This window comes from Copadichromis virginalis, linkage group LG7 (assembly GCF_057382275.1).
Source record: "Copadichromis virginalis isolate Kocher_CV1m ecotype Utaka linkage group LG7, C_Virginalis_male_GT1.1, whole genome shotgun sequence".
Taxonomy (NCBI): domain Eukaryota; kingdom Metazoa; phylum Chordata; class Actinopteri; order Cichliformes; family Cichlidae; genus Copadichromis; species Copadichromis virginalis.
Window position 1 is genome coordinate 33,245,929 of NC_140624.1, and position 27,737 is coordinate 33,273,665.

General features: G+C 39.5%; 3 protein-coding genes across 3 annotated transcripts in view; all 3 read left to right on the forward strand.

Annotated features, from left to right (window-relative positions):
• The window catches only part of atp8b1 (ATPase phospholipid transporting 8B1), a 38,184-nt gene extending 18,687 nt beyond the window's left edge, over positions 1–19,497 (forward strand). Inside the window, exons 3-30 of the mRNA XM_085463109.1 lie at positions 845–942; positions 2,911–3,024; positions 3,121–3,219; positions 3,497–3,558; positions 3,671–3,743; positions 4,580–4,650; positions 5,149–5,231; positions 5,342–5,500; positions 5,728–5,816; positions 6,161–6,351; positions 6,471–6,555; positions 6,904–7,027; positions 7,531–7,574; positions 7,728–7,884; positions 7,968–8,156; positions 9,098–9,210; positions 9,300–9,464; positions 9,614–9,725; positions 12,622–12,697; positions 14,212–14,344; positions 14,515–14,643; positions 14,733–14,889; positions 14,979–15,202; positions 15,847–15,930; positions 16,159–16,404; positions 16,598–16,736; positions 17,235–17,365; positions 17,861–19,497. Coding sequence (XP_085319235.1) covers positions 845–942; positions 2,911–3,024; positions 3,121–3,219; positions 3,497–3,558; positions 3,671–3,743; positions 4,580–4,650; positions 5,149–5,231; positions 5,342–5,500; positions 5,728–5,816; positions 6,161–6,351; positions 6,471–6,555; positions 6,904–7,027; positions 7,531–7,574; positions 7,728–7,884; positions 7,968–8,156; positions 9,098–9,210; positions 9,300–9,464; positions 9,614–9,725; positions 12,622–12,697; positions 14,212–14,344; positions 14,515–14,643; positions 14,733–14,889; positions 14,979–15,202; positions 15,847–15,930; positions 16,159–16,404; positions 16,598–16,736; positions 17,235–17,365; positions 17,861–18,097 — 3,584 coding nt within the window. The 3' untranslated portion in view covers positions 18,098–19,497. The remainder of the gene's footprint in view (positions 1–844; positions 943–2,910; positions 3,025–3,120; positions 3,220–3,496; positions 3,559–3,670; positions 3,744–4,579; positions 4,651–5,148; positions 5,232–5,341; positions 5,501–5,727; positions 5,817–6,160; positions 6,352–6,470; positions 6,556–6,903; positions 7,028–7,530; positions 7,575–7,727; positions 7,885–7,967; positions 8,157–9,097; positions 9,211–9,299; positions 9,465–9,613; positions 9,726–12,621; positions 12,698–14,211; positions 14,345–14,514; positions 14,644–14,732; positions 14,890–14,978; positions 15,203–15,846; positions 15,931–16,158; positions 16,405–16,597; positions 16,737–17,234; positions 17,366–17,860) is intronic.
• A 3,154-nt stretch (positions 19,498–22,651) lies between these two features.
• Positions 22,652–25,575, forward strand: LOC146705453 (tripartite motif-containing protein 16-like). Its single transcript, XM_085463110.1, has one exon. It carries the CDS (start codon positions 22,765–22,767, stop codon positions 24,301–24,303), a length of 1,539 nt encoding a protein of 512 aa, XP_085319236.1. The 5' UTR covers positions 22,652–22,764; the 3' UTR covers positions 24,304–25,575.
• Positions 25,576–26,466: 891 nt separating this feature from the next.
• LOC146705454 (E3 ubiquitin/ISG15 ligase TRIM25-like) lies at positions 26,467–27,222 on the forward strand. The gene has a single exon (XM_085463111.1). The coding sequence runs from the start codon at positions 26,487–26,489 to the stop codon at positions 27,153–27,155; it is 669 nt and encodes a 222-aa protein (XP_085319237.1). The 5' UTR covers positions 26,467–26,486; the 3' UTR covers positions 27,156–27,222.
• Positions 27,223–27,737: the final 515 nt, after the last annotated feature.

Below are 27,737 nucleotides of genomic sequence, written 5' to 3' on the forward strand. Positions count from 1 at the left end.
GATTTATACATCGGGGAAACCAAACAACCTCTGGTGAAGCGGATGACACAACACAGAAGAGCCACCTCGTCAGGCCAGGACTCTGCAGTCTATTCACACCTACAGGCCAGTGGACACTCTTTCAATGATGAGGATGTGCACATCCTGGACAGGGAGGAACGCTGGTTTGAGCGCAGAGTCAAGGAGGCCATTTACGTGAAAAGGGAAAGACCATCTCTGAATCGAGGAGGGGGCCTAAGGGTACATCTGTCACCATCTTATAATGCTGTGATTGCAGCCATCCCCGAACTCTCTGTGAATGGTACTAGTGGCCATTAATCAGTGGTTGTTGATCAATGGTTATGACAGTTTGCATATTTATGATCAAGGAACTGACCTCACAGCCCATTGTTCATTCAGTTGGCTGGTTTCAGTCACTGTGCAATGTCCTGTTTATAGGATTGGGGAAACCTGCAGTCAGCTGAGACTGAAGAAGTCTCTTTGATGAGTGACGAAACGTTTCTCCCACAAAACACTACGTCCAGATGAACAGAATCAATCTTTTTTGATTTACTTACCTGGATGATTGAGCATATGCATCAAGACATTTCTAGTTTCTTGATTTTTACTTTGGAAAATTGAGTTGTTCTGTTTTTTGGGGGGGGGTTTCTTCTTGTTTTTAATTTAACTGGTGGGTGAAGTTATGTTGATTACATCCATCTTTCACATACAGTCTGTGTTTTAGCCTAACTTTCTAGAGTATATAAGTAACAGACATGTTATTTATTCTATAGTTTACTTCATCAACATTAGGTATATTTTTAAAACACTGTCTTTTTTTTCTTTTTTTCTTCTTGTTTCGCAGACGTCACCTGGAAAGTGAAAGCCAATGACCGACCCTATCACCAGCTGCCAGAGTTTAAGAAAAAAGTCTTTCTGTGTATAAAGAAGAGCAAATACTCTGTAAGTTTAGACATTATGTCAGCAGGCCATTTAATGTACTTATCTGCAGATTGACTGTTGGTTGTGGTGTAAACCAAACCCTCAGCATATAGAGCTGAACATGGCACACCCTAAACAAATACCAGGGCAGGTGTGTATTTTCCATCAGGCATCCCACTGAGAGGGTGTTTTATAAAATATGATGTTTTTATTTTGTACGCTGTTCAGTTATGAATGGAACTGTAGATGAATAATGGGATGAGGTGGATGTAACTCGATGAGGGTTGGGCGTGCTACACTGGAGTCAAATGAGAAAATCTTGTTCTTTGATTTATGTACAGCTTTTGTTCATCACACAGTTCATTTGTTAAATTTGTCTCCCTTCATGTGGAAAACCATTTAAAGTAGTTGTTGCTGGCTGTGTGGTTTATCCTTCTGACAGCCGGTTAACACGGAAGAGATTTTTATGCTTCGTGTCACTGGCCTTTGTCAAGGTTGAAACCTGATCACCCTGCTGGGGCGGCCTTTCTTTCACCAGCAAACACAGTCAGATACGGTAGATCCTGATGCCAGGAGATGTTTAAAAATACTCGTAGCTCTTCTGTAGTTCTGTGGATCTCTAGATTGTTTTGGTATTAGCTGCCCAAAATGGATATGCTGCCTTCTCTACTATATAATTGAAGCCACATAGCGTTGCCCGGTGGTGCTAAAGTGTCATAAATTACATTATAAATAAATTACATCAATACCACTGCATAATAACCTGTTGATTACGCCATATTTTTTTGTGTGTTAATCTAAAGAAGTACAAGTATATTCTGAAAAAGTTCACATTTAATGCATGTAGTAAACAGATGCCAAAAGCTTGACGTCTTAATAAAAACAGGTGCAGTCCTGTAAATTAAAAAACAAAAACAAAAAAAAGCAAAACACAAGTATGCACCATGATTTAGTAGCTTCTAGAGTTCATTGATGTGTGTGGGCATGGTAAAATCTTAAATGGATCGGTTCTTATGTAGCTCTATAATACTTCGGCATGAAGAGGAGTTTATGGTTGACTTATAATGCCCAAGTCCTGTGGCTGCGAGACAAGATTGTGTTATGGCGTGAATAAAAACCTGAATGCTTCAGACTAGCAAGATGCCAAAACGTCAGTGCATTTCTTACTGTTAATTGCTATAAAAGTGGTTAATAGTATGTAGTTTCTCAAAGAACTGGACATATTCCTGAGGAAATACTTCTTTTTTCTCATATTGATGATGACTGAGATCACTAGCTTGAATAAGACAAGTTTGGAAACCTTTCCCATTTTCTCCCATGACATTTTGCAACAGAAAATGAATTTTTATTAAAACAAAAACAAAAAAAACCTGCTTCACCTGCAGGTCTTAGTCTAAAAAGCAATCCGCTGTTCCAGACTAGAACCTTTGGCTAACTGCTTCTGTTTGCTTTGATATTTATGTGAAGGTTCAACATAACACAGATACAGAATGGAAGCATAGCCTCAGATAGAACAATGTCCATCACCCCATTGGACACCAGCTGGGGGAATCTGCCCTGAGCCAGCTCTTATCATTCAGCACCAGTAAGAAGAGAGTCTGCCCTCTGTGAAATCAAACTCTGAGCTCTCCCACAGTGGCAGAGCTTCAGTGTCTTGCTCAGTGGAAACCAGGTGTAATAAGCAGAGTTTAGATGGTTATCTGTAAATGAAACACAGCATCAGCTCAGTACTGACAGCATGATAAGTTTACAATTTCTCAACCCTACTTTCTGCAGAGCATCTTTGTCTTTCTAACCAGAATCGAGAATTTTATAACTCTTGCTTTATCATAAACATGTAGTCTTCAAGCCTAGTCTGAATTTACTTTTGTAGTAGAATTGAAATCAAGTTGTTTTTAAATAAGCTGCCAAAATAAGCTCTTGCGTTTAAAATGACTCGTTTTTTTGGAATAGAGAAGTAAGCAAATTGTTTGTTTCTTTTCTCTGCAGGGAAATGCCATTAAGACGTACAAGTACAATTTCTTGACCTTTCTGCCCCTGAATCTGTATGAGCAGTTTAGGAGAGTAGCCAATGTCTACTTCCTGGCTCTGCTCATCCTACAGGTATAAATATTACTTCTATGCATTATCTGTTTTATGACTGACAGTTTTGCAAAGAATGGGGATCAGTGAGTGCCACCAAATGTCTTGTTTGTTTAGATTATTCCAGAGATTTCTACTCTGCCCTGGTATACTACTCTGATTCCCCTGGTCATCGTGCTTGGAATCACCGCTATCAAAGATCTGGTGGACGATCTGGTAAGATTTGGTCTTTGGAAGACATGCGAGGTTAATTCTTCTGTCATTGTCTTCTCGACTTGGCCCTCAGGTGCAAACTTGCTTACTCTCATTGTTCATCTTGGCAAAACAACATGCAGCATTGTTTTAATCAGTTCAAAAAAAACCTAGCGATATATTTTCAGTTTCCTTTGTAGAAGAACGAGGAAAAGGTTCAAGTTGACTGGATGCTCCTACAGCTACTCTGCATAGTTTTTGATTGTTTTATTCTTCATGTTCTTATGTCTTTTTCCTTCAGGCACGCCACAGGATGGACAACGAGATCAACAACAGGAAGTCTGAGGTTCTACTAAATGGCAGGTTGGAAGAAAGCTGCTTATCAAAATTTTTTTTTTTTTAATCAATTTAAAAAAACAAAACAAAACCCATTTCCCTTTCTTTTTTTTTTTTTATGCTTTTCTCTTTGCTTCAGGTTTCAAGAGGCCAAGTGGAGGGAAATCCAGGTTGGAGATGTGGTTCGTCTCAAGAAAAATGACTTTATTCCGGTATGATAATTCACCCAAAGTGGGGGTTTTTCCTACAAGGTTGCATTAGTTTTAATTTAAATCAGCCATAACAAGCTCACATAATGAGCACACACTTAATTTATTTCCTTCAAAAATCCCTATTACGATGTGAACTGAATTTCAACTTTTTTAGCGCTATGGGACTTTAAGATGAAATATTATTACGTGAAGACCAATAACCTCACTAAATTGATGTAATCTTTAAAATAATAGTCTTCGTTAGAATCAGAAAGCATTATCCAGGATGTGTGTGTGGTTTCAGTCACTTTCATGATGTAGTAAATTCAGTGCTCAGTTTTAACTTGAGATTTCACAAACTAATGGGTAACATCAAACAGCTGCATCCATTTTTATATATATTTAACTGTAGAGAAAAGGTACAGAAGAAAACTCAAAGATGGCAAATGGACTTTAGAGGGACATGCTGAGGCCATTATGAGGTTCACTGTTACATAAACTAATGTGTCATCTACATACGTTTACAAAAATATAATCTTCAGTGTATAGTCATTTTCTTTATACTTTACTTAAAAGGGACTCCTGATCGATCCTGGAGGCACTCCACTCATCAAATGTATTTGGATTAAAATGTATCCACATCTGCTAGGTATAAAGAAATGAGCTGAATAAAATGATACAGCATTGCATAATCCAGAACTTAAAATATTAGCTGATTGATCATTTAGTTTTGAGCAAAAGCGAAAGTCTTAAGAAATCACAGATGTGTGCCTTGAATCCTTTGAGTGCTTTATAAATTTGAAAACTCAAATGTTTATATTTTCAGATATTTTATATATATATTTTTCACTCTGTAGGCTGACCTCCTGCTGTTGTCCAGCTCCAACCCAAACAGCCTGTGTTATGTTGAAACAGCTGAACTCGACGGGTAAGAAAGAGGGGGGAAAACGCCATGTACTGTGCTATCACCATATATTAGGTTAAACTGTACAAACGATGCAATGGACTGTTGGAGTAGAGTACTGTGTTTGAGGAATTTCTATTTAATCAGTCTTTTTCCCAAGTGTTCAGTCAACAAATTACTAACTGAGAAGAGAAGAGCAAATTTGAAAAGCCTTTTCTAAGAACCAAACAGTCTTTGCTCTGGTGTGTGAACGCGTTCTGCTTTTAAGAGGGAACACCTTTAAATCAAACAGATACTTGTATATGTGGTGCAGTTAGATCCTCCAATAGAACGTGTTTACAGTGAATGGGAATAGAAATGAAATGAATTAGAAAGTGATACAAACAAGATCATAATCATTTATTTATTTTTTGCAAAAACAAAGAAATGATCTGGGGATTTTTCTTTGTTTTTAATCATTCTCCCAGACGGGGTTGGAATCAGTTCTCAGGTCTTTGTGTATATATTGTTTTCCCGTTGCAGCGAAACCAACCTCAAGTTTAGGATGGGACTTCGAGTGACTGATGAAAGACTTCAGGAGGATCATCAGCTCGCTGACTTCAATGGTAAGAACTGGATCACCACAACACACTCATTCAGTTTGAATCATGCTTACAGAAACAAGCTATTTCTTATTTTATTTCTCTGAACCAACGCCTTTTTTTCTGTCCCGTAGCCCTGATCGAGTGCGAGGAGCCAAACAACCGTCTTGACAAGTTTACGGGGATGATGCTGTGGGACAGGGAGCGCTACCCTTTGGAACTGGACAACATGCTGCTCCGAGGTTGCAAGATAAGAAACACTGACTGGTGTCATGGGCTGGTCATCTTTGCAGGTGTGTGTTTGTTGTTGTTGTTGTTGTTGTTTGTTTAAAAAGTATATAAATAATTAAATATAAATGTGTGTGTTATTGGTTTTTGTTTCTAACTCAATACCAGATTGTACTTTCTTGTGTTGTAGTTTGGCAGTTCCTCTTCTTAAAACATTGGTATTTCAAAAGTTTGGTTAATTTGATTGTAAAGGTTAAAATAATGAACGTATTTTACTGACTTCTTGTTGTAGGAGGTGATACCAAAATCATGAAAAATGGTGGCAAGACGAGGTTCAAGAGGACCAAAATTGATGAACTGATGAACTACATGGTTTACACAGTAAGCTTCAATCACCATTTTAACACACAGTGTATATTTATTTTCATATCTATTATCTGATGCACCTCCTCGCCACAGACTGAGGTAAATGTTGGCCTGTATGACTGAATGTGTAGGCCCAATCTTCCTGAAGGCTTCTGTTTAAGTGATGCAAATATGCTATTGATGATGTTTGCTTTTTCTGAATATGTTTTGAGGTCTCCCCCCCCCCCCCCCCCCCCCCCCAAAATTTCTTGCACTGACACTTAAACAATACATTTGCAATAAGTAAGTCAAGCCATACAAGTAGTATATGAAGTCTTCTCAACAGCTATTTGGTGTCTCTCTGTTACTCCTCACCATAGATCTTTGCACTGCTCATCCTGGTGTCCGCGGGTTTGGCTATTGGTCACACATACTGGTATGAGGCTATCGGCACCAAGGCCTGGTATCTGTTCGATGGCAAAGATCAGACCCCCGGCTACAGAGGCTTCCTTAGCTTCTGGGGATACATCATCGTTCTCAACACCATGGTGCCCATTTCGCTCTATGTCAGGTACATAAAGCCAGACAAAATTAAGTGAAAACAATTATATTAATGCGTTTTGTGCTCACTTTCAGATTTGTGTGTGTTCAACAGTACACCAAATAAAAGTTTTTGTGCTTTGTCTACAGCGTGGAGGTGATTCGCTTGGGCCAGAGTAAGTTCATCAACTGGGACCTGCAGATGTATTTTGCAGAAAAAGACACCCCAGCTAAGGTACATTAACACTTGCATGTTTGTTTTTCAATTATCTTTTTTAACTGATTTTTTTCACCGCACTTTTATGCTGTATGTTGTTGAAGGCCTGTGAGTGTTGCCCCTCAATTAAATGGCCATTTCCGGTATTCAAGAATATAATGACGTTTAAACAGGCGAAGAGTATTTGTGGGAGTGTTTCGTTTTTTTTGTACCAAACCAAAATCATATGACATAAATGAAGAATATATGCTGTTTTGTGGTAAACCAGACCTTTTTAATTGGAGATTATTTTGTGAAAATGGCAGATTTTCCACCCTCAGTTGATCACTACAGCTCTGCTGCATAAACTCCTTTAACTGTCTGCAGGCTCGGACCACCACCCTGAATGAGGAGCTGGGTCAGATCCAGTACATCTTCTCCGACAAGACAGGAACTCTGACGCAGAATATCATGCAGTTCAAGAAGTGCACCATCGCTGGACGCAATTATGGTACTGAGGAGTTTTTGTTTCACACAAGGAAAAAATAAGATTCAGGAATGGGAGTTTTACATACCCCCCCCCCCCCCCCCCCAAAGAAAAGCCACCTGTGATGTTCCGGTGTTGGTTTTTAGCTTAAAGTTACCCAAACTTTAAGCTACACAGGTAATAATGGCACATAACTACCGGCAATGAAGTTTGTGCCAAATACATGTTTTTGATTAATGGTAACAAAAGAAAAGCAGCAGTTTCCTGATCAGTGGCCTGTGGCACAGCTTTGAGGGAGTTAAAAGATCGAATCAAATGCAAATTAAAGCAGAAAATGAAACAAATACATGAATCTAGGAAAATATGTTAAGTAAATTGTTGGGTCCTGTATCAACTCTATTTAAAACCTCTCATTCCTGTCTTTCAGTGTGTTTTTTGTTTTTTGACAGTTGCTGTACTGTGGATTTGTAATTTTGGCATTAAAAGTTTGTTTTGTGGGGGGTTGTCTTTGGTTTTTTTCCCCACAGGTGATCCAACTACTGCTGAGGGTGTGTCACTGGAACGAGGAAAGGTAAAATCTAAATAATGAGTTGAAAGAATTTTCATGAGTAGAAACAAATTAAATGTCAGTTCGATCTTCAGCAATCTGTAAAAATGGTCCCCAAAAAACCCTATAAACCCAGGAAAATGGAAAGTCATAAAACCTTTTTCTATTTTATGTCAGCTGGTGGACTGGAGCTGGAACCGCTATGCTGATAAGAAGTTCCAGTTCATAGATCATTCCCTGGTTGCCCATGTCCGATCCAAGAAGGATAAAGATGCCATGGAGTTCTTCAAACTGCTCTCCCTCTGCCACACCGTCATGGTGGAGCACAAAGACGGTAATCCTACAGTCACATAATATAGGTCCTATTTAAAAAGAAGACTGCAGGTACTGACATCTGCTTTTGTACTGTCCTCTCAGATGATCTCGTATACCAGGCAGCGTCTCCTGATGAGGGCGCCCTGGTCACGGCTGCCAGGAACTTTGGTTACGTGTTTCTGTCTCGTACGCAGGACACCATGACCATCAGGGAGATGGATCAGGAGATGACCTACGAAATGTTGGCGCTTCTCGACTTCAACTCTGACCGCAAGCGCATGTCTATCATCTGTACGAGCACACAGCCTGACATAATGTCCTTAAATACTTCTTTAGATGTACAGTTATCTGCATACACATGAAGCTGCAAGGGAAAAAAACCCATCAAACTTTGAAACAGAAACAAAACAAAGTACCAAGTTACTGAAGGATGCGCAATGAATGAAAAACTGATGAAATGCCACCTAAAAACTGAATAAATCAAGTCTTCACTAAATCATGGAAGGATTTTATTATGTTTCTACTCAAAATGCACAACTGGCACAGAACTCAAAAGTATTTGAACAGTTTTACTTGTTTTGGACAATCTTTAATATAAATGCATACGTAGTTAATCCTAAACATATTCTGTAATTTCAATATGTGTGGATGCTGCATGACCTGGACGTGGATCCAGATCTTGCTAAAACCGTCGCTACTGCACCACATGCCATCCTTTTATAGTGTAAGGAATATAGATTGTATATAAATGGGCATATTGCTTCAGGGCCTAAAAAGTGAAACCTGTGACTCACCTTCTTTCTAGTTGTCAGCAGGCGGCAGCACCTCTGGATGCAAAAAGAAGTGCGGTCATTTAGAAATCTAAAGGAAATGACCCTACTTATATCTCTGATTTCAACAAACAGGTTCCCGATGACTTTATGGTCTCAGTCAATAGTTTCATTCATAGTTTTATTTCTCTAAATTCTTATTTTTAATTTAAAGTGAAATAGAAAATAAAACAGGGTTTGTTTGTTTTTGTTTTTTGCAAACTGGCAAAAATTACAAATTTCAAAAAAGGTTTCCAAACGTCACTATGACTACGGTCTTTTTATAGAAATAACTAAAACAAATAAGAGCAATATTATCAAAGCTATTTAGACTGGACAGATTGGACCTGCTACTTTTGACTTTTTACCTCACTGAGACTTCTGTCTAATTACCGCTGATCTTTCTATGTACTGTCTTTTTAGTGAAGTTTCCCGATGGCCGTATTCGTCTCTACTGTAAAGGAGCAGACACTGTCATTTACGAGCGTCTCTCCCCCAGCTCCAAACATAAGGAAACCACCCAGACTGCTCTTGATGTGAGCTATTGTTTAATCTCATTTGCAGCATGCCAGATGCTGTCTTTTTCTCTCAGGAGTAAACAAAGTCAACATTTTCATGTTATCAGGTCTTTGCCAACGAGACCTTGCGGACACTGTGCTTGTGTTACAAAGACATCAGCGCTGAAGAGTTCGAAGCCTGGTCCAGGAGACACAAAGAGGCCCAGGTGACCATGAATGACCGCGAAGCTGCCCTGGATGCTGTGTATGAGCAGATCGAGAACAACCTGATGGTGAGTGGGAAATGACTACGCTTTAGTTTCTATATACATGTAGACTTCATTTGAATGTTTTAATTAAAAAATCTCTTCTGCTAAAAATCTATCGGATTTTAAAGCAAGAAGCTCCCGTTACAGCTAGTAACGAGTTCTCTTGCATTTAGCTAATTGGAGCAACGGCTATTGAGGATAAACTACAGGATGGAGTTCCAGAAACCATTGCCAAGCTGGCTAAAGCAGACATCAAGATCTGGGTCCTGACTGGAGATAAGAAAGGTACCATCACCCCAAAGTGCACAAGAAGGACCGACCAGAATAACATCTCATTGTGCAACTCTATTAGATAATATATTTACAAATATAATAGAAGGAAAGATAAAAAGTGGGCTGTTAATCAATGATATAAGTGACCATTTACCAGTCTTTGCATCGTATAATTGCCATTATAAAGTGAACAACGATGGACATAAGATTATTTACAAAAGAATAAGAACAGAGAAGACCTTAAATTGTCTTAGAAATGAACTTTTAAAGCAAGATTGGAATATTGTATATGAACAAACAGAAGTTAATAAAGCTTACGAAGGATTTTTAAGAACATTTAACACATTACTTGATAAAAACTGCCCAGTAATTGAAATCAATAGGAAACACAACTATGCAGGAAGACCATGGATGACAAAAGGACTACAAAATGCCAGCAAAAAAAAGAATACCCTATATCGAGAATTCATAAAAAAGAGAACAATAGAAAGTGAAATGAAGTATAAAACTTACAAAAATAAATTAACTAATATAATGAGATCCTGTAAAAGAGAGTATTACATTAAAAGGTTAGAACACAATAAAGATAACACAAGAGATATATGGAATGTATTAAACAGAATAATCAAAAATGAATCAAGGAATAATGATTACCCTGGGTACTTTATAGAAGGGACAAGAAGTATTAATAACATGGAGGAGATAGTAAATGGCTTTAATGAATTCTTCGTAAACATAGGGCCAAAACTGGCAGAAGAAATAAAGGTTGATGGAATAGAAAGGGACACTGGTGAAAATATTGAAAGGAATAGTAGCTCAATGTTTTTAAGAGCAGTGGAAGAGAAAGAGATTTATGACATGGTTAGAGGACTTAAGAACAAAACCAGTACAGACTGGAATGATATTGATATGGTAACGGTAAAGACAGTTATTGATGGTATCGTAAAACCATTAAAATATATATTCAACTTGTCGTTTCAAAAAGGAGTTTTTCCACAAAAAATGAAAGTTGCTAAAGTTATTCCCATTTACAAAACCGGTGAAAGACATAATTTTACAAACTATAGACCAGTGTCAATACTCTCCCAGTTCTCTAAGATACTGGAAAAACTCTTCATAAAAAGATTTGACAGTTTTGTGGAAAAATATGAATTAATGACAGATAGTCAGTATGGGTTCAGAAACAACAGATCAACAGCTTTGGCACTGATAGATTTAATGGAAAAGATAACGGAATGTATGGATAATAAGAGGTATGCGCTCGGAGTTTTCTTAGATCTAAAGAAGGCGTTTGATACTGTTAATCATGAAATTCTATTAAAAAAACTGGAAAAGTACGGGTTTAGGGGAGTGGTTTTGGAATGGTTAAAAAGCTATGTAGGGAATAGGCAACAATATGTACAAATAAATGAATATAAATCTAATTTGATGGATATAGCTTGTGGAGTACCTCAAGGTTCAGTACTGGGTCCAAAAATGTTTATTATGTACTTAAATGATATCTGCAGAGTATCGGAGATTTTAAAGTTTGTAATATTTGCAGATGACACAAATATACTGTGTTCAGGTGGGGAATTGCCACAGGTTTTGGAAATGATCACACAGGAATTAACGATATTAAAGAAGTGGTTTGATATAAATAAATTATCATTGAATCTAGATAAAACCAAATTTATGTTGTTTGGAAACCAAAAGAAAAACATCGAAGTAGAAATATGTGTTGACAATGTATATTTAGAAAGAGTAAATGAAATAAAATTTCTTGGGGTGATCATTGACCACAAGCTCTGTTGGAAGCCACACATTACTTATGTTCGGGGGAAATTGGCACGGGGCATTGCCGTCCTGGGAAAAGCAAAGCATATGTTGGATCAGAAAGCACTGCACATTTTATACTGTGCTTTACTACTGCCATATATGAGCTACTGTGTAGAGGTCTGGGGAAACACATACAAAAGTAACACACAAACAATAACTATAATACAGAAAAGGGCCATTAGATTAATAAATAATGTAGGGTACAGGGACCATACAAATGCACTCTTTGTCAAAATGCAAGCTATTAAATTCCAAGACTTGGTGAAGCTTAAAACAGTGCAAATAATGTATAAAGTCAGAAATAAATTGCTTCCCAAAGAAATCTGTAAATTGTTCATAGAAAGAGAAGGTGGGTATAACTTAAGAGGGAAATGGAATTTAAAAATACAAAGTGCTAGAACAACTTTAAGAACTATGTCAATCTCAATTGCAGGAGTTAAATTATGGAACAGTCTAACAGAAGAAATAAAAGACAGTCAAAACATAAAACAGTTTAAAGTAAAATATAAAAACCTAATTTTAAATAAGTATAAGAATGAAGAAAACGGGGTTAACCCAGGACGGTAATGTTGCTGGTAATGGTGTTGCGGTTCTTTTTTGGTTGTTTTTTTTTTTTGTTTTGGTTTGTTGTTTTTCCATAACTTGTGTATCTGCAAATATACACATTCTGTATTTTTCATATGAAAGAAACTATACTGTGGTGGGGCTTGCTAATTTCTTGTTTTTGATTTATGTATGTTATGTTTTGTTTTACTTCATATGTTTCATATGTTTCATATGTTGTTTGTTTAATTTAAGACAAAAAAAAAAAAAATTAAATGAATGAGAGGTAAAACTTGAGGGGGTAGGGACAAATAAGTAAATACTTCAGCCTACTCCTTTTCAAACAAATAATGGAATGATATTTTGTAATGATTGTGAAGGCACATGTTTGAAATGTTTGAAATAAAAATGAACTGAACTGAACTGAACTGAAGAAATAAAACACCTGTATCACATGAATAACAGCGACATGCCTGAGCTGGTTAAAGTAACAATTTGGATGAATTGAATCTGAACTCGTGTTTTAATCTTCATAATTTATCCCCAGAAACGGCAGAGAACATCGGATATTCCTGTTCACTTCTGACAGACGACATGGAGATCCACTACGGAGATGATGTCAAGTAGGTTGACAAGAACATTGCAAACGACATCCCAAGGCGGACTGTCCCTGCAGACTCAATTAAATTCAGTTTTATTTATATAGCGCCAAATCACAACATCGTAGCCTGAAGGTGCTTTATATTGTAAGGTAGACCCCACAATAATACATGGAGAGAAAAACCCGACAATCACATGACCCCCTATGAGCAAGCACTTTGGCGACAGTGGGGAGGAAAAACTCCCTTTTAACAGGAAGAAACCTCTGGCAGAACCAGGCTCAGGGAGGGGCGGAGCCATCTGCTGCAAGCGGTTGGGGTGAGAGAAGGAAGACAGGATAAAGACATGCTGTGGAAGAGAGACAGATATTAATAACAAATGTGATTCAGCAGAGAGGTCTATTAACACAGTGAGTGAGAAAGGTGATTGAAAAGGAAAGACTCAATGCATCATGGGAATCCTCGGCCTACACCTATTGCAGCATAACTAAGGGAGGATTCAGGGTCACCTGGTCCAGCCCTAACTGTATGCTTTAGCAAAAGTAAAGTTTTAAGTCTAATCTTAAAAGTAGAGATAGTGTCTGTCTCCCGAATCCAAACTGGGAGCTGGTTCCACAGAAGAGGGGCCTCTTCTTTTTTTTTTTTTTTTTTTTTTTTTTTAAATTTTATTTTAGGTTAGATTAATTTCCATCCATCCATCCATCCATCTTCATCCGCTTTATCCGAGGCTGGGTCGCGGAGGCAGCAGCCTAAGCAAAGATGCCCAGACCTCCCTCTCCCCAGCCACCTCCTCCAGCTTATCCGGGGGAACACCAAGGCGTTCCCAGGCCAGCCAAGAGATATAATCTCTCCAGCGTGTCCTGGGTCTGCCCCGGGGCCTCCTCCCGGTGGGACATGCCTGGAACACCTCACCCAGGAGGCGCCCAGGGGGCATCCTTGTCAGATGCCCGAACCACCTCAGCTGGCTCCTTTCGATGTGGAGCAGCAGCTGCTCTACTCTGAGCCCCTCCCGGATGGCCGAACTTCTCACCCTATCTCTAAGGGAGAGGCCAGCCACCCTTCGGAGGAAGCTCATTTCTGCCGCTTGTATCCGCGATCTCGTTCTTTCGGTCACTACCCACAGCTCGTGGCCATAGGTGAGGTGAGGTTCGACTAGCGGACGAACTCTCCTTTCCAGCACCCTGGCATAGACTTTCCCAGGGAGGCTGAGGAGTGTGATCCCCCTGTAGTTGGAACACACCCTCCGGTCCCCCTTCTTAAAGATGGGGACCACCACCTGGTCCCCATCACAGATGTAAAATTTTCTTTTTAACATGTAACTTGATGATGATGATGTGTTCCATCATCAAGTTACATGTTAAAAAGAAAATAACTTGATGATGGGACACATCGCCATCAAAACATCAGAAAACAGTGAAATGAAACCATTGCATTCTGTTTCCATTCATATTTAAAGTGTTCCAACCATCTTTTATACTATTTATGGCCCAACTGTGTTGCAATTGAGCACTGTTATCACCTGTATTGTGTGTCTACAGTGAGAAGCTAACCAGACGTCAGGCCAGCAGAAGGGATGACCCTCAAGCTTACCGTCGAGGCAAAAAGAAAACGGCCGAGCCTTTCTTTCCCGGATCAAACAAAAATGCTCTCATCATCACTGGAGGATGGCTGGTGAGCTTTCTTCAAAAACCAAAACTAAATTAAAGCTACTATAAAAGATGAATTGGTAGTACTAAAAAGCCTAGCCAATGTTATAGTCTAAAGATAAATGTAATATATTGCCTTTAATACGGTTTCCCTGCATGGTTTACATACTAATCTACTCTCTTTATTCTTTTCAGAATGAAATTCTGTATGAAAAGAAGAAGAAACGCCGTCGTCTGCGTCGTCTGCGTCTAAAGAGGCGTCAACCTCCAAGCAACCCTCAGGACGGACAGCCGATGGATGATTGGGAGAAAGAGATGAGACAGGTTTAACAAAAAACTTTGATTATTGTGAGTAAGAAGAATTTTTGTCTTCATGATATTAAATCCAGTGAAATGTTTCTCTCTACCGGTAGATTGACTTTGTGGATATGGCTTGTGAATGCGAGGCGGTCATCTGCTGCCGTGTAACACCGAAACAAAAGGCTAATGTGGTGAGTTTGGTGAAGAAGTACAAGAAGGCTGTGACACTGTCCATCGGAGACGGAGCCAACGACGTCAATATGATCAAAAGTAAGGACACAAGCTAACTGTGCTCACGCCAAGTGTGTAAGATTCTACGAATCTGCTCTAAGATTTCTCCCCGTCCGCTCTCCCTCCAGCTGCAGACATCGGTGTCGGTATCAGCGGTCAGGAGGGGATGCAGGCCGTCATGTCCAGCGACTACGCCTTTGCTCAGTTCCGTTACCTGCAGCGCCTCCTGCTGGTGCACGGGCGTTGGTCTTACATCCGAATGTGCAAGTTCCTGCGTTTCTTCTTCTTCAAGAACTTTGCCTTCACTCTGGTCCACTTCTGGTACTCCTTTTTCAACGGATACTCCTCACAGGTCAGCAGCACTGTGAAAGTCATCCCTTTTGATTTTATTCTGAAAAGAAGGGAATGTTTGTAGTATCATAGCCATCATTAGACTAACTTTTCATGGAGTTTGCCCATTATAACATGTACTTTAACCCACGTGAAAATTGCAAACGTAGTGAGTAGCTCCCACACAAAACACTGAAGCTCATTTCTGTAGAATTTTTAATCCATGTTCAAACATGGCAGAGAGTAAATGTTCTCCTGCTGGAAGACATCCACAGAAAACGCCTTTCACACACACAACCTAATTTCCATTAGTCAACATCAACTTCTCGGTTTAATGTCTAAATTTGTACCTTGGTCCTTTTGCCTAAGGGGTCGTAATGTTAACCTTCAAAGGTTTTTACTGAGCAACACCTAAAAGAATACTTTTAACGGTGCATACATCTGAATGCTCCAGTCGCACAAGAGGCAAGAACAAGATTATGATACTGCAGACGTCTCTCCTACATCTTCAATTCCTCATCCCACTAAGTAGCATGATTGCTTTGGATTAGGTTGTGCAGTGAGAAGTGCAGATTTGTGGTGCTTTACTTCTAAAGTACACACTCAGTGACAGATAATACTGAACAGCAACAGAGACGATAAATGATTGTTTTTTCCTTCCCGCAGATCACCTTTGAAGACTGGTTTATCACACTCTACAATCTGGCTTACAGCAGCTTGCCTGTTCTACTTGTTGGACTTCTTGACCAGGTAAAAGCTGAATTTGTTGTAGACCAAAGAAAAGAGGGCTATTGTATCCTGCATGAATGTAAAAACTAATTATGAATACCGGTAGCTTTTTTTTTTTTTTCTTCATAATTTTCTCATAATTTCATGGCACAAAGACAGAGTTAAAGTTTAGTTGAGTCATTCTTCAGTAGATATTTTTTTCTTAATCTTAAAATTTCTTGAAACCTTCTCTTTCTTTCTCTGTTGTAGGATGTCAACGACAGACTGAGTTTAAAATTCCCCAAACTCTACATTCCCGGTCAGCAGGGGACGTTGTTTAACTACAAAAACTTTTTCATCAGCTTGTTCCACGGCATCTTCGTCTCACTCATCATCTTCTTCATACCTTATGGAGCCTTCCTGCAAACCATGGGGCAAGACGGAGAAGCCCCCTCAGACTATCAGTCCTTTGCTGTCGTTGCTGCCTCGTCCTTGATTTTTATCGTGAATCTGCAGGTTGGTTACAAATTTCTGAGCATGTGCAGTGCATAAATTTTCAGTTTTTGCTTTTAGGAATTATAATTCGGATTTTGTGACTTATTTGAAGTATTGATGTTGTCAAAATATGGAGCTACTCAAGAATATTGATATTTGTAATGGCTTTTATGTAAAATATCCTGTCTGTCTTTTCTCCTTCCTGTCTTGTCAGATCTCCTTAGATACCTCCTACTGGACTTTTGTCAACTGCTTTGCAGTTCTGGGCAGCATAGCCATCTACTTTGGGGTCATGTTTGACATCCACAGTGCTGGGATCCATGTCATCTTCCCCTCAGTTTTCACCTTCACAGGTTAGTTGACCACAGCTTCACTAATTTAAGCGGTTTGTCTGACTGTTATTCAAAAAGCCAATAAGGGTTGATGACGTATTCTAAAATTCCTGTGTTGGTTGGCCTCCAATTTAAAGCCTGCTTCAGATTAAATCGCTCCTAGGGGATCTCTGGCCAGCTGAAGCTGCAATATCACTGACAAATTACTTGTTGATATATTAAACAATAATTGCATTAAGGCAACTTCATCATTCATTTGTAGCTTTCAGTGTAGACACTCCTTACAGCTGTTTGTCAAGAAAAGTTAAGTCTCTTTAACTGCTAAATCCTCTACAAGTTGTCAGTAAGTCAGGCTTTGACAAAAGGCTTTTTATTTTCATTAGCATGAATGCAATAGCCTTCTACTAATAATTTTACCCAATGAGAATCATGTCCAAGTATTGAAGGTCCCCACATAAACCCCTCATTCTTCATTTCTCTGTTAACATGTGTGTGTGTATTTATATGTTGTGTTTATAGGGGTAGCACCAAATGCTTTACGCCAGCCGTACCTGTGGTTAACCATCATCCTAACTGTGGGCATCAGCCTTCTGCCTGTCATCTGCATCCAGTTTCTCTCTAAAACCATCTGGCCCTCTGTAGGAGACAAGGTGAGACCTCTGCCAGTGCAGCAACAAGCCTGCTGGTCATTTTCTGACCCATCAGCCTGAACCCTCTCAGGGAAGGTGGGGGAGTCCTGGGTGATGGGCAATAAGATGCTTGACATACATAAATATATTAATAAACATAAAACAACATAGCTTTGTTTTTTTTGTTTTTTTGTTTCTTTCATGCATTGCTTTAAATGTATGATTATCACTTACTAATTCTGGCCACAACTTTATTTCCTAACATTGATGGCAGGGCTGTAGCATAGATTATCCTAACCCACCATTCTTACATTACAATTACACAGCATCATTAGGGTGCCGGCTGTATTGCAGAATATGCAAGCGCTCTTTTGTAATTACAAGTTGCTTTTAAGGCTGTATTCTGACCATCTTTTGAAGTAAAATTGATTTCTTCTTTCCATTATGACTTTCTACTGTATTTCCATGGACCCTTCTGCTTCATATATTACCGGCTTATTTCCAATCGTCCTTTAGGTCCAGAGAAACAGAAAGAAATACGAGATGGAGCTGAAGGAAGACGACGATAAGAAAAAGCCAGCGCCCTTCCAGCGAGGCCGGCGTTCCCGGCGATCTGCATACGCCTTCTCTCACGCCCAAGGCTACGCTGACCTTATTGCATCTGGGCAGAGCTTTCGACGGCGCCCACGGGCACATGGTGGACCTCAAGAGAGCATCAGGGAGATTCCCCGGAGAGAGGCCGAAAACATCTGAAGGGGCGGGTCTGAGTCTGAGACGGAGCAAAACTGCAGTAGGGGGAGCTGTAAATATTTGGGAGTGCAAAGAGCACTTAGTTATTCTATTGCAGTTTAAGAACATTTTCCCTATAAGGTATTCTGAGCATGCCAGAAGGGAATAAAAGAAAATGAGCTCTCCTGAAGTTTCTTAAATGAAACTCTTCTAAATTGTTTTTCGCTCCTGTCTGTGACCTAGACTCCCCGCCTCCAGATGCACCTCTATGCACAAACTTTGTTGAAATACTAAAGCGAAAAAAGCTCACCGAAAACGACCGTCATTATGAGGTCTGAGGTCACGCAGCATCTGTGTGACTGACAATGTTATTTAACTCAGGATTTTAAGAGTTTTATTTTTAGTCAGTTTATCCCTGCTAAGTCTTTCTGTACTGTAACACTAATATAATAATTTTGATTTTGAGTTTTAGCCTTGTGTCTACAGCACACTTGACATATTAGTGTTTTCGTTAAAAGTATAAGAATAATATTTAATCTGTACTGCATTAAGTCAGACTAAAGCATCGGTTAGTTTGATTTCCATTCGTTGACCTCCAAAGATTTACCTTCACATTAAGCTAGTGAGCTAAAGTTAAACAAGTCAAGACATCATCTTTTTAATATTTTATTCTACATAATAGTGGGACGTTACTATGCTAGGCAATGCAGGGTGGTCAGATGTTATAAAGTGTGTCTTAATTTAACAGTGAGATGTGAATGGTGATCTTTTCTCCTCTGCAGCATCAAACCAGGTGTACTTAGAGTAATCACTAAATTAAGGTACTTCATGCTTGAAATCTTTTAAATACCTCTTTCCAAGTTGGATCCTTGTTTTGTTCGGTGCCTTACATTAAAAAAAACAAACCACACTTTCCTCCTCCAACAATCTTCAGAGCTTACTTCAGAAATAGAGCAAGGGTTTGTCGGTTTATCTTCATTTGATTAACTTTTACTAGTTTGTACGTTCCTTTCTGTTTTTACAAATTATTCCAAGTTAACTTACATGTTCTTTAGGTTCAAACAGGAGAATTATCTTAGTGTGAGTGGGTATGTGTGTGTATGTGTATGTTTGTTTCATTTTGTTTACAATCAACCCAAAGAAAAGGTTTTTTTTCCAGTCCTCTAATCAGGTTTAGAATATTGAGGAGCCAAGACTGATGATAGTTCCTGTTCTGACTGTTACTGTATCTTTTTCATGCTAGTGTTACTGTCCACAGATGATGTCTTTTTATTCCTGAATGAATGGAATAGTCGATCAGGACTGCTGTTAAGTAAAAGCAGCAGTATGGTCTTTGATGTATGATGGTGTTTTATCATGTGGTTGTTAATAAAAAGCCAAGGGCACATTTAGCAATCTGAAATGTGTCTTTATTTAAATTTTAATTTGAGTATTGCCTACCTCTTGTTTTCTCTATGCTCCTCTTTTCTGCAGTCTCTCACCCTCCCAAACTGGTCAAAAACAGATTCCTGCCAGTACTTCAACTTTGTTCTAATGAAGGTGTCTTCCTGGCAGAAGTGCTTTCTTACAAGAGAGATAATGTATAAGCAATCTTCTTAGTCCAAGCTCTGTTGAGCTGAGTCTTCCTTTAACCTTAACTAGTAATGACTTAATGAATTTATTCACAAATCAAATAATAATCATCTCACAAATCTATCATTACATACAGCAACCTTCAATACCACTGATATTTATTTAGTGTCTCTCTGACTGAGCTTTCTGAGTGAACTTCAACCATTACTTCCCGCAGACAGTCAACACGTCTGTTAGAACCCATCCCTTCAAAAGTGCTCAAAGAAATCCTACCACTAATTGGTCATGTTTGAGAAGCAATAATCTCTCTGTTAATGGGCAACGTGCCACAGGCCTTTAAAAGGCCGTAATTAAACCATGACTTGAGAAGCCAGCAGTTGACACAGCTCTTACCTAATTATCGATACATCTCCAACCTTCGTCTCATCTCAAAGATTCTTGAAAGAGTAGTTGTCAAACAGCTAACAGATCATCTTCAGATGAATGGCTTATTTGAAAAGTTTCAGAGCTCATCATAGTGCTCTCTGTGCTCGTCCTGCTAGACCTCAGCGATTAGACCATGCTGTCAGTATAAGATGGTTTGACTCCTATCTAATAGACTCTTATTTGTTCCTGGAAATGGATGGAGTGTGTGTAGCTGTATCCCAATTCAGGGTCTGCAGCCTTAAAGGCCGCATTTTAAGGCCGATTACATCACAGCAACACAACGAAGGCTGTCCCAATTCGAAGGCTGCTCGAAATGCGGCCCTCAAATGCGTCCTCCTTTTCCCTGAATTTTAAGGACGTGGCGGTGTAGACTTCGTCGTGGCCCAACATATCCCAGAATGCATAGCGCGGCGGTGGGTGTGGACAATTTTTCCGAAAAAAAAACGGCGGATGAGGGGCGCCCGAGAAAACTTTAAGTATGTACTGAATATTATGTCACTTATTTATGTGCAAATGTTTAATAACGAAGAACATTAAACATTACTGTTGGCCACATGTCGGCAAAGTTATGTGACATTAGTGACGTTTGTACCAACTTGGTTTTAAAGCCTTTACTTTAAAATATACGCCGTTCATTAGCTGAGCTTAATCTTACAGAGAATGATCAAAGCGCATGTAGAAACAAACAAACAAATGAACAAATTATGTTCTCCTTCATTTCTGTCAAACAAAGCTGTATGAAACGTTTCCAGCTGTTAGTATCATGGTTGCTAGGCAACCTGGGCAGCGCGACGGAGGCTAGACCGTCCCATTTCACAAGCCTCGCACTTCCGGCCTTAGCGGTCTTTGAGTACGCGGCCCTTGTGGACCGTTAAGGCTGCGTACTTTAAGGCTGCAGACCCTGAATTGGGATATAGCCTGCGTGTGTGCTTAACAGCGTCTTCTTCACACACTGTTAAATATGCAGTTCCACAGGATTTAGTGCCAGAACAGGTTCTGTTTACATCATATGCTTTCCTTAGGCAGTATCATTTGAAGGGATAATATACATTTTCACTGCTAAACAAGGATCCCCAGCTTAGTCAAACTGCAGGAATGTCATAAAGATCTTGATGACCTGTATATTCTTGCTGCTAAATTCAGATAAAACTGAGGTTATTGTATTCTCTCTCTTTTGCAAGGGCAGGTCTGTCCAGTCTGAGCATCGTGTTTAATATGGACTCTACAACATTTTGAAGTGTATGTAGGTGCACTTCTGCCACTGACAAAGCTATGTCCAGATGAACAGAATCAACTTTTTGGGATTTTCTTACTGGGGTGATTGAGCATGCATCAAGCTGTAGGTGCAGGTTGTAGTTTACACAGGTCACACTCCCCTCACATTCCCTCATTCTCTTCAGAATCCCAACCAACGTCTTATGAGATGGTGCCTCCTTCTTCAGTCATATGATCTCGATGTTCAACATATAAAGGTGCACACAATGTTTTGGCTGATGCACTATCGAGGGCTGTGTCTCGGTACTATTCTTTTCAATTTTTTGTTAAATGTTAACTTCTTTCTGCTTCCATATGCCTCTATAGGAAGAAATGGGGCTGAGATGAAGGAAGTTCAAAAGTTTAAACCAGCTTTGTAGATGGCTAGCTAAGCCATATTTTTATTGGTGGGAGTGTGATGGCCTTGTAGCACTGCTATTGTCACCTTTGTGTTTTGGGTTAGATTGTTAAAGTATCCAGCTGCACCTGTAAGGTGGGAGTGACGGGAGTATATCATCTGTCACACACACACTCTCTCTGGGAGGCTGTTGCCAACATGTTTTTGTTACATGCCTCTTTTTACAACATATTGCACAAACCTTTACAAGCACCCATGCTGGGCATTTCATACATACACATACATACTTACCATTACTCATTACCTCTATAGTTACATGCATTTATTCAATGCAATCATTTTTTGAAAAGGATATTATTTAAGGAGGGAAATGTCCTCAGTTTCACCTTCATGAAATCTTTTGGTGGTTATTTACATTTGTATTCATATATTTGTCTTTAAAATTTTACACAAGTAAACGGGAAAGTCACTTTTTATTCCTGCTTTAAAACATTTTAACGTAGAGCTTAATTAAAAATCCTTTAGCTTTGTTATTTTGGAATATTGTACAAAGATTTTTGGATAAAATATATGAACCGATTTGAGAAATAAGAAGAGATTCATACATGATCGCTTTTAAGTGCGAATAATAACAAGATTGAAGGTTAATCTTGAATAAGCAATAAGTTATGGTCCATGAGTCTTTAATCTGTTTCTTTCACACACTTTCACTCAGATCAGATGTTTCAGTTCAGACGGACACTGATCTTTGTAACACAGAGAAATAAGCTTCCTGCTTTCCAAACAAACACTCCCACTCGGCCCACATGTTTCCTGTTCCTATACTTAGATCTACAAGTTTACAGATGGGTGTGACCAGCATGGTGTGCACGTAAACCCCATTCAGTGCATGTGAACAGAAGGAATGAGAGTCAGTTTTGTTTCTTTGTATGACAAAAGTGAAACTATTTCACAATCATAGTCTCTGACCGGTGAAATGGCGCAGGGAGGAACCCACTGAAACCAGGACAAACTCTGCTGTTCGATCTGTTTGGATCTCCCGAAGGATCCGGTGAATATTCCCTGTGGACACAGCTACTGTATGAACTGTATTCAAATCCACTGGGATAAAGAGGATCAGAAGGAAACCCACAGCTGTCCTCAGTGGAGACAGACCTTTGCACCGAGATCTGCTCTAGGGAAAAACACCATGTTGGGAGAGTCAGTGGAGGACCTGAAGAAGACTTCAGTCAGCGCTTCTTCTGAACTTGAAGATGTGAGCTGTGATTTCTGCACTGACACAAAGCTGAAAGCTGTCAAGTCCTGTGTGCAGTGTCAGGTCTCTTACTGTGAGCAGCACCTCCAGCCTCACTATGAATCCCCTGCCTTTGAAAAACACAAGCTGGTGGACCCCTCCCAGAAGCTTGATGACCATGTCTGCTCTCATCACAGTGAAGCTATGAAGATTTTCTGCCGCACTGATCAGCAGTGTATCTGTTGTCTGTGCTCCAAGGTTGAACATAAAGGCCACGACACAGTCCCAGCTTCAACAGAAAGGAAAGAGAAACAGAGAGAGCTCGAGGTGAGTCAGCAAAACATCCAGCAGAGAATTAAAGAAAAGGAGAAAGACGTGAAGGTGCTTCAGCAGGAGGTGGAGGCGATCAATCAGTCTGCTGATAAAGCTGTGAGAGACAATGAGAAGGTCTTCGAGGATCTTGTTTCACTCATCAAAAAAAGAAGCTCCAATCTGAAGCAGCAGATCAGATCTAAGCAGAAAAATGAGTTGAACAGAGTCGGGGAGCTACAGGAGAAGCTGCAGCAGGAGCTCGCTGAACTGAAGAGGAAAGGGACAGAGCTGGAACAGCTGTCATGCACACAAGATCACATCCACTTCCTACACAGTTACCCTCTTCTGTCGTCTCTAAGTGAATCCACAAACTCGCCCAGTATCAATATTCACTCACCGTGTTACTTTGATGAAGTAACAGCAGCTGTATCAGAGGTCAGAAAGAAACTCGAGAATACTATTAAACTTGAGTGGACCAAGATCTCACTTAAAGTGACCAGTGCGGATTTTTTACTCCTACCGGAGCCAGAACCCAAGACCAGAGCTGACTTCTTGCAGTATTCACGTCAAATCACACTGGATCTAAACACTGCACACCCACAGCTGATATTATCTGAAGGCAACAGAGTAGCTAGATTGACGATAAAAAAACAGCTGTATCCTGATCATCCAGACAGATTCACTCAAAGACAGCAGGTTCTGAGCAGAGAGAGCCTGACTGGACGTTGCTACTGGGAGGTGGAGATGGGACCAGCTAGTGCTACAGTTGCAGTCACATACAAGGACATTAGCAGAACAGGAGATGAAAGTGAATTTGGATGCAATGACAGATCTTGGGCTTTAGAAAATTCTGTTGAATTTATTCACAACAGCATGAGCAACACCATCTCGGGTCCTCGGTCTGCTAGAATTGGAGTGTACCTGGATCACAGTGCAGGTGTTCTGTCTTTCTACTGGATCTCTAACACCATGACTCTCCTCCACAGAGTCCAGACCACATTCAGTCAGCCGCTCTATGCTGGACTCAGTGTTTATGGTTGTGGTAATTCTCTGAAATTGTGTGAACTCAAATAGATGGGCAGGAGAAAGAGTAACTGTGTCACTCTGTGTAGTGTTATTTTACGATGCACCTACTGTAATCAGTCGTTTCTTATTGTAGATTTTACCAGGATAGAATAAAAGCTTTACACCATAATACTGTCAGCAGCTGGTTGCCATTCAAATGTTATTTGAACATGTCTTAGTGTTGACATAATTTATCACAGCTATTGTCCACATATATAGCTGCAGAACCAGTCAAAGGTTGAATACAGTCATAGTGGGGAACACTATTTAATTTTCTTTTTCAGTTATTTTCCATGTTTTATACCAGGAGTATAAAAATGACCCCATTACTAAAGAACAACATGTGGAGCTTTTTATGCCATACTGTGCAGAAAAGTATCCCTACTACCAAATATGCTACGTTTGGGATAAATCAAAAGTCCACTAAGAGGAAAATTAAACCACAAATGAACCTTTATGAGTGATCAAGATGATTAGAAATTTCCCTTTAAACTATCTCTCTACCACCATTGATGTTCTGTTAGGAAATTTACTTGTTTAGAACAAATTTGCAGAAGCTTGTTTTATGTATTATTATTATTATTAAACTTGACCAAACCAATGATTGGTACTGTATCTGTTAGGGTGTTGGGGTTTACTTAATATCTGTGAATCAGGGTTTTGTTTCCTCATTTGTAAACTAATATTTGTTTGTGTTCATGCTTACCCTTCTCTCCAGTGTTTCTTTTTCTGCTTTTGCTTTTGCTTTGCTGATTTGTGTTTCTTTTCTCCGTTCTAATTATTTCATATTTCATAAACCTTGCCTGTGGATTTCTGATTTGTATACTCGGGACAATTTCCCTCTATTATTATTGTCTGCCTGGCTCTTATTGATTGATTTGCACTGGTGTTTTTCCTAGTTAGCTTATAACTTTTGGGCCTTTTTATCTTTTTTAGTAATTCACATCATCTGAGTGCTGGAAATACTTATTCTTTTTGTTCTTTTCAGCCTTTTCTTCCACATTGGGTTCTCATTTTGCAAAAACATGGGGTACACCTGTACTAAAACATTAAGACTGAGTAAATTAGGTTTGCTCAATTTAATGTAACTTTAGGTTTTAAAGTTATTTGTTTGTGAAAATACTGCTGATGTAAATAATATACAGTGCACAGTTATTGTTGCTGTGGGAAACCTGACTAGGGATTTGGTTTTCTTTAACATAAATAAAATTTGTACTATTTGAATGCATATAATCTTTTTTTTCTGTTTGTGTTCCTGTTGATGTTCATTAAAGTGTTTCGAGAGGGTAAAAGCTGTGAATTAAAAACAGCAGGAGAGCAAATGTGCATCGGTAAGGCCTGATTAACTTTGAAGGTGATTTAAGTAGTTAAAGGCATTAAATATGTACATTAAATGAATAAACATCCAACATGACACAGACGTGGAGGATTCCTCGACAATTAGATGTTTTATCAGGTTCGTCCAGAGAGAAGAAAGTATCTTAATGCTGAAATAAAGGACGTGATTGACAATGGGACTGCAGAGCCATCTAGTTCTAGCTCAGTGTTTGCTTTCAGATAATATAATAATATAACTTATACTTTTAAAGGCCACTTTGAAGAAGATATAACATTTAAAAGATGAAGTAAAATGTTAATGTTTTGAAAATGAATGGATGCATAAATGAATGAATTAATTGTGTTGGTGAACAAAATCGCGGATAGCAAATTTTAAGTGAAAATAATGAATTGTGAGGTACAAGTGTACCTCACCCACACAATAACTGCTAGTTCTATAAGTTTGGAAGTGGCATCTGTTCAGTCATAAGACTAATCTTTAATCCTCTTTAACTCATGATACAATGAAATTGGTGCAGTTCAGTCACAGATAAGCTAAGTTGCTAAGCTTATTGTGCTCTTACTCTCAAACACACACTCTTGACAAACTTTGACCTTTGTTTGATGAGGAAGGAATTAGCCCCTCCCCCCTCATTCCTGTTATATAGAAAAGTCAGTCCCATTCATTTCAGGTGTTTTCTGTTCCTGCCCTGATCACAGATCTGCAAGTTTAAAGATGAGTGTAACCGGCATGCTGTGCTCTGACATGCCAGTCAGTGCGTGTTAGAAGCTGAAATGAAATAACTGCAGCTCAGCCCTGTTTTTCTGGTAAGATGAAAGTGAAACTATTTCACAATCGCATTCTCAGAGGTGAAATGACGCAGCGAGGAGCCCAGATAAACCAGGACAAACTCTGCTGTTCGATCTGTTTGGATCTCCTGAAGGATCCGGTAACTATTCCCTGTGGACACAACTACTGTATGAACTGTATTCAAAACCACTGGGATGAAGAGGATCGGAAGAACATCCACAGCTGTCCTCAGTGCAGACAGACATTTGCACCGAGGCCTGCTCTGGGGAAAAACACCATGTTGGCAGAATTAGTGGAGGACCTGAAGAAGACTGGACAAACTGCTCCTGCTACTCACCGCTATGCTGGACCTGAAGATGTGAGCTGTGATGTCTGCACTGAGACAAAGCTGAAAGCTGTCAAGTCCTGTCTGCAGTGTCTGGTCTCTTACTGTGAGCAGCACCTCCAGCCTCACTATGAATCCCCCGCCTTTAGGAAACACAAGCTGGTGGACCCCTCCCAGAAGCTTCAGGACAATATCTGCTCTCATCACAATGAAGCTATGAAGATTTTCTGTCGCACTGATCAGCAGTGTATCTGTTATCTGTGCTCCATGGATGAACATAAAGGCCACGACACAGTTTCAGCTGCAAAAGAAATGAGTGAGAAGCAGAGAGAGCTCGAGGTGTGTCAGGAGAAAATCCAGCAGAGAATTAAGGACCAAGATAAACACATGTGGGTTCTTCAGCAGTAAATGAAGCCCATCAGTCAATCTGCAGATAAAGCTGTAAGGGACAGTGAGATAATCTTCACAGAGCTTATCTGCCTCCTAGAAAAAATAAGGTCTGATTTAAAGCAGCAGATCAGATCTAAGCAAAAAAAGGAGGTGAGTCGACTTACAGAGATTCAAGAAAAGTTGAAGCAGGAGACTGTTGATCTACAACAGAAGAAATCTGAGTTGGAACAACTCTGTCACATGCAGGATTACATCACCTTTCTACAAAAGTATCCCTCACAGCCAAGCTTGACTTTCAGTGAGAAGCCACCCAGCATCAGTATTCACCCTCTGTGTAACTTTGATGATGTGACAGCTTCTCTGTCAGAAATCAGGGAAAAGACGCAGGACATACTCAAAGGACAATGGACCAAGCTATCAGCAACAGTGAGTGACTGTGATCAGTCACCGTCACAAAGAGAACACACAACTAGAGAGGAATTCTTAAACTATTCACAACATATCACACTGGTTCCAAACACAGAAAGTGAGATTTTAATATCTGCTAGCAAGAAAAAAGCACTACAAAAACATAGTACACAAACAAAATTTTTTTAATAA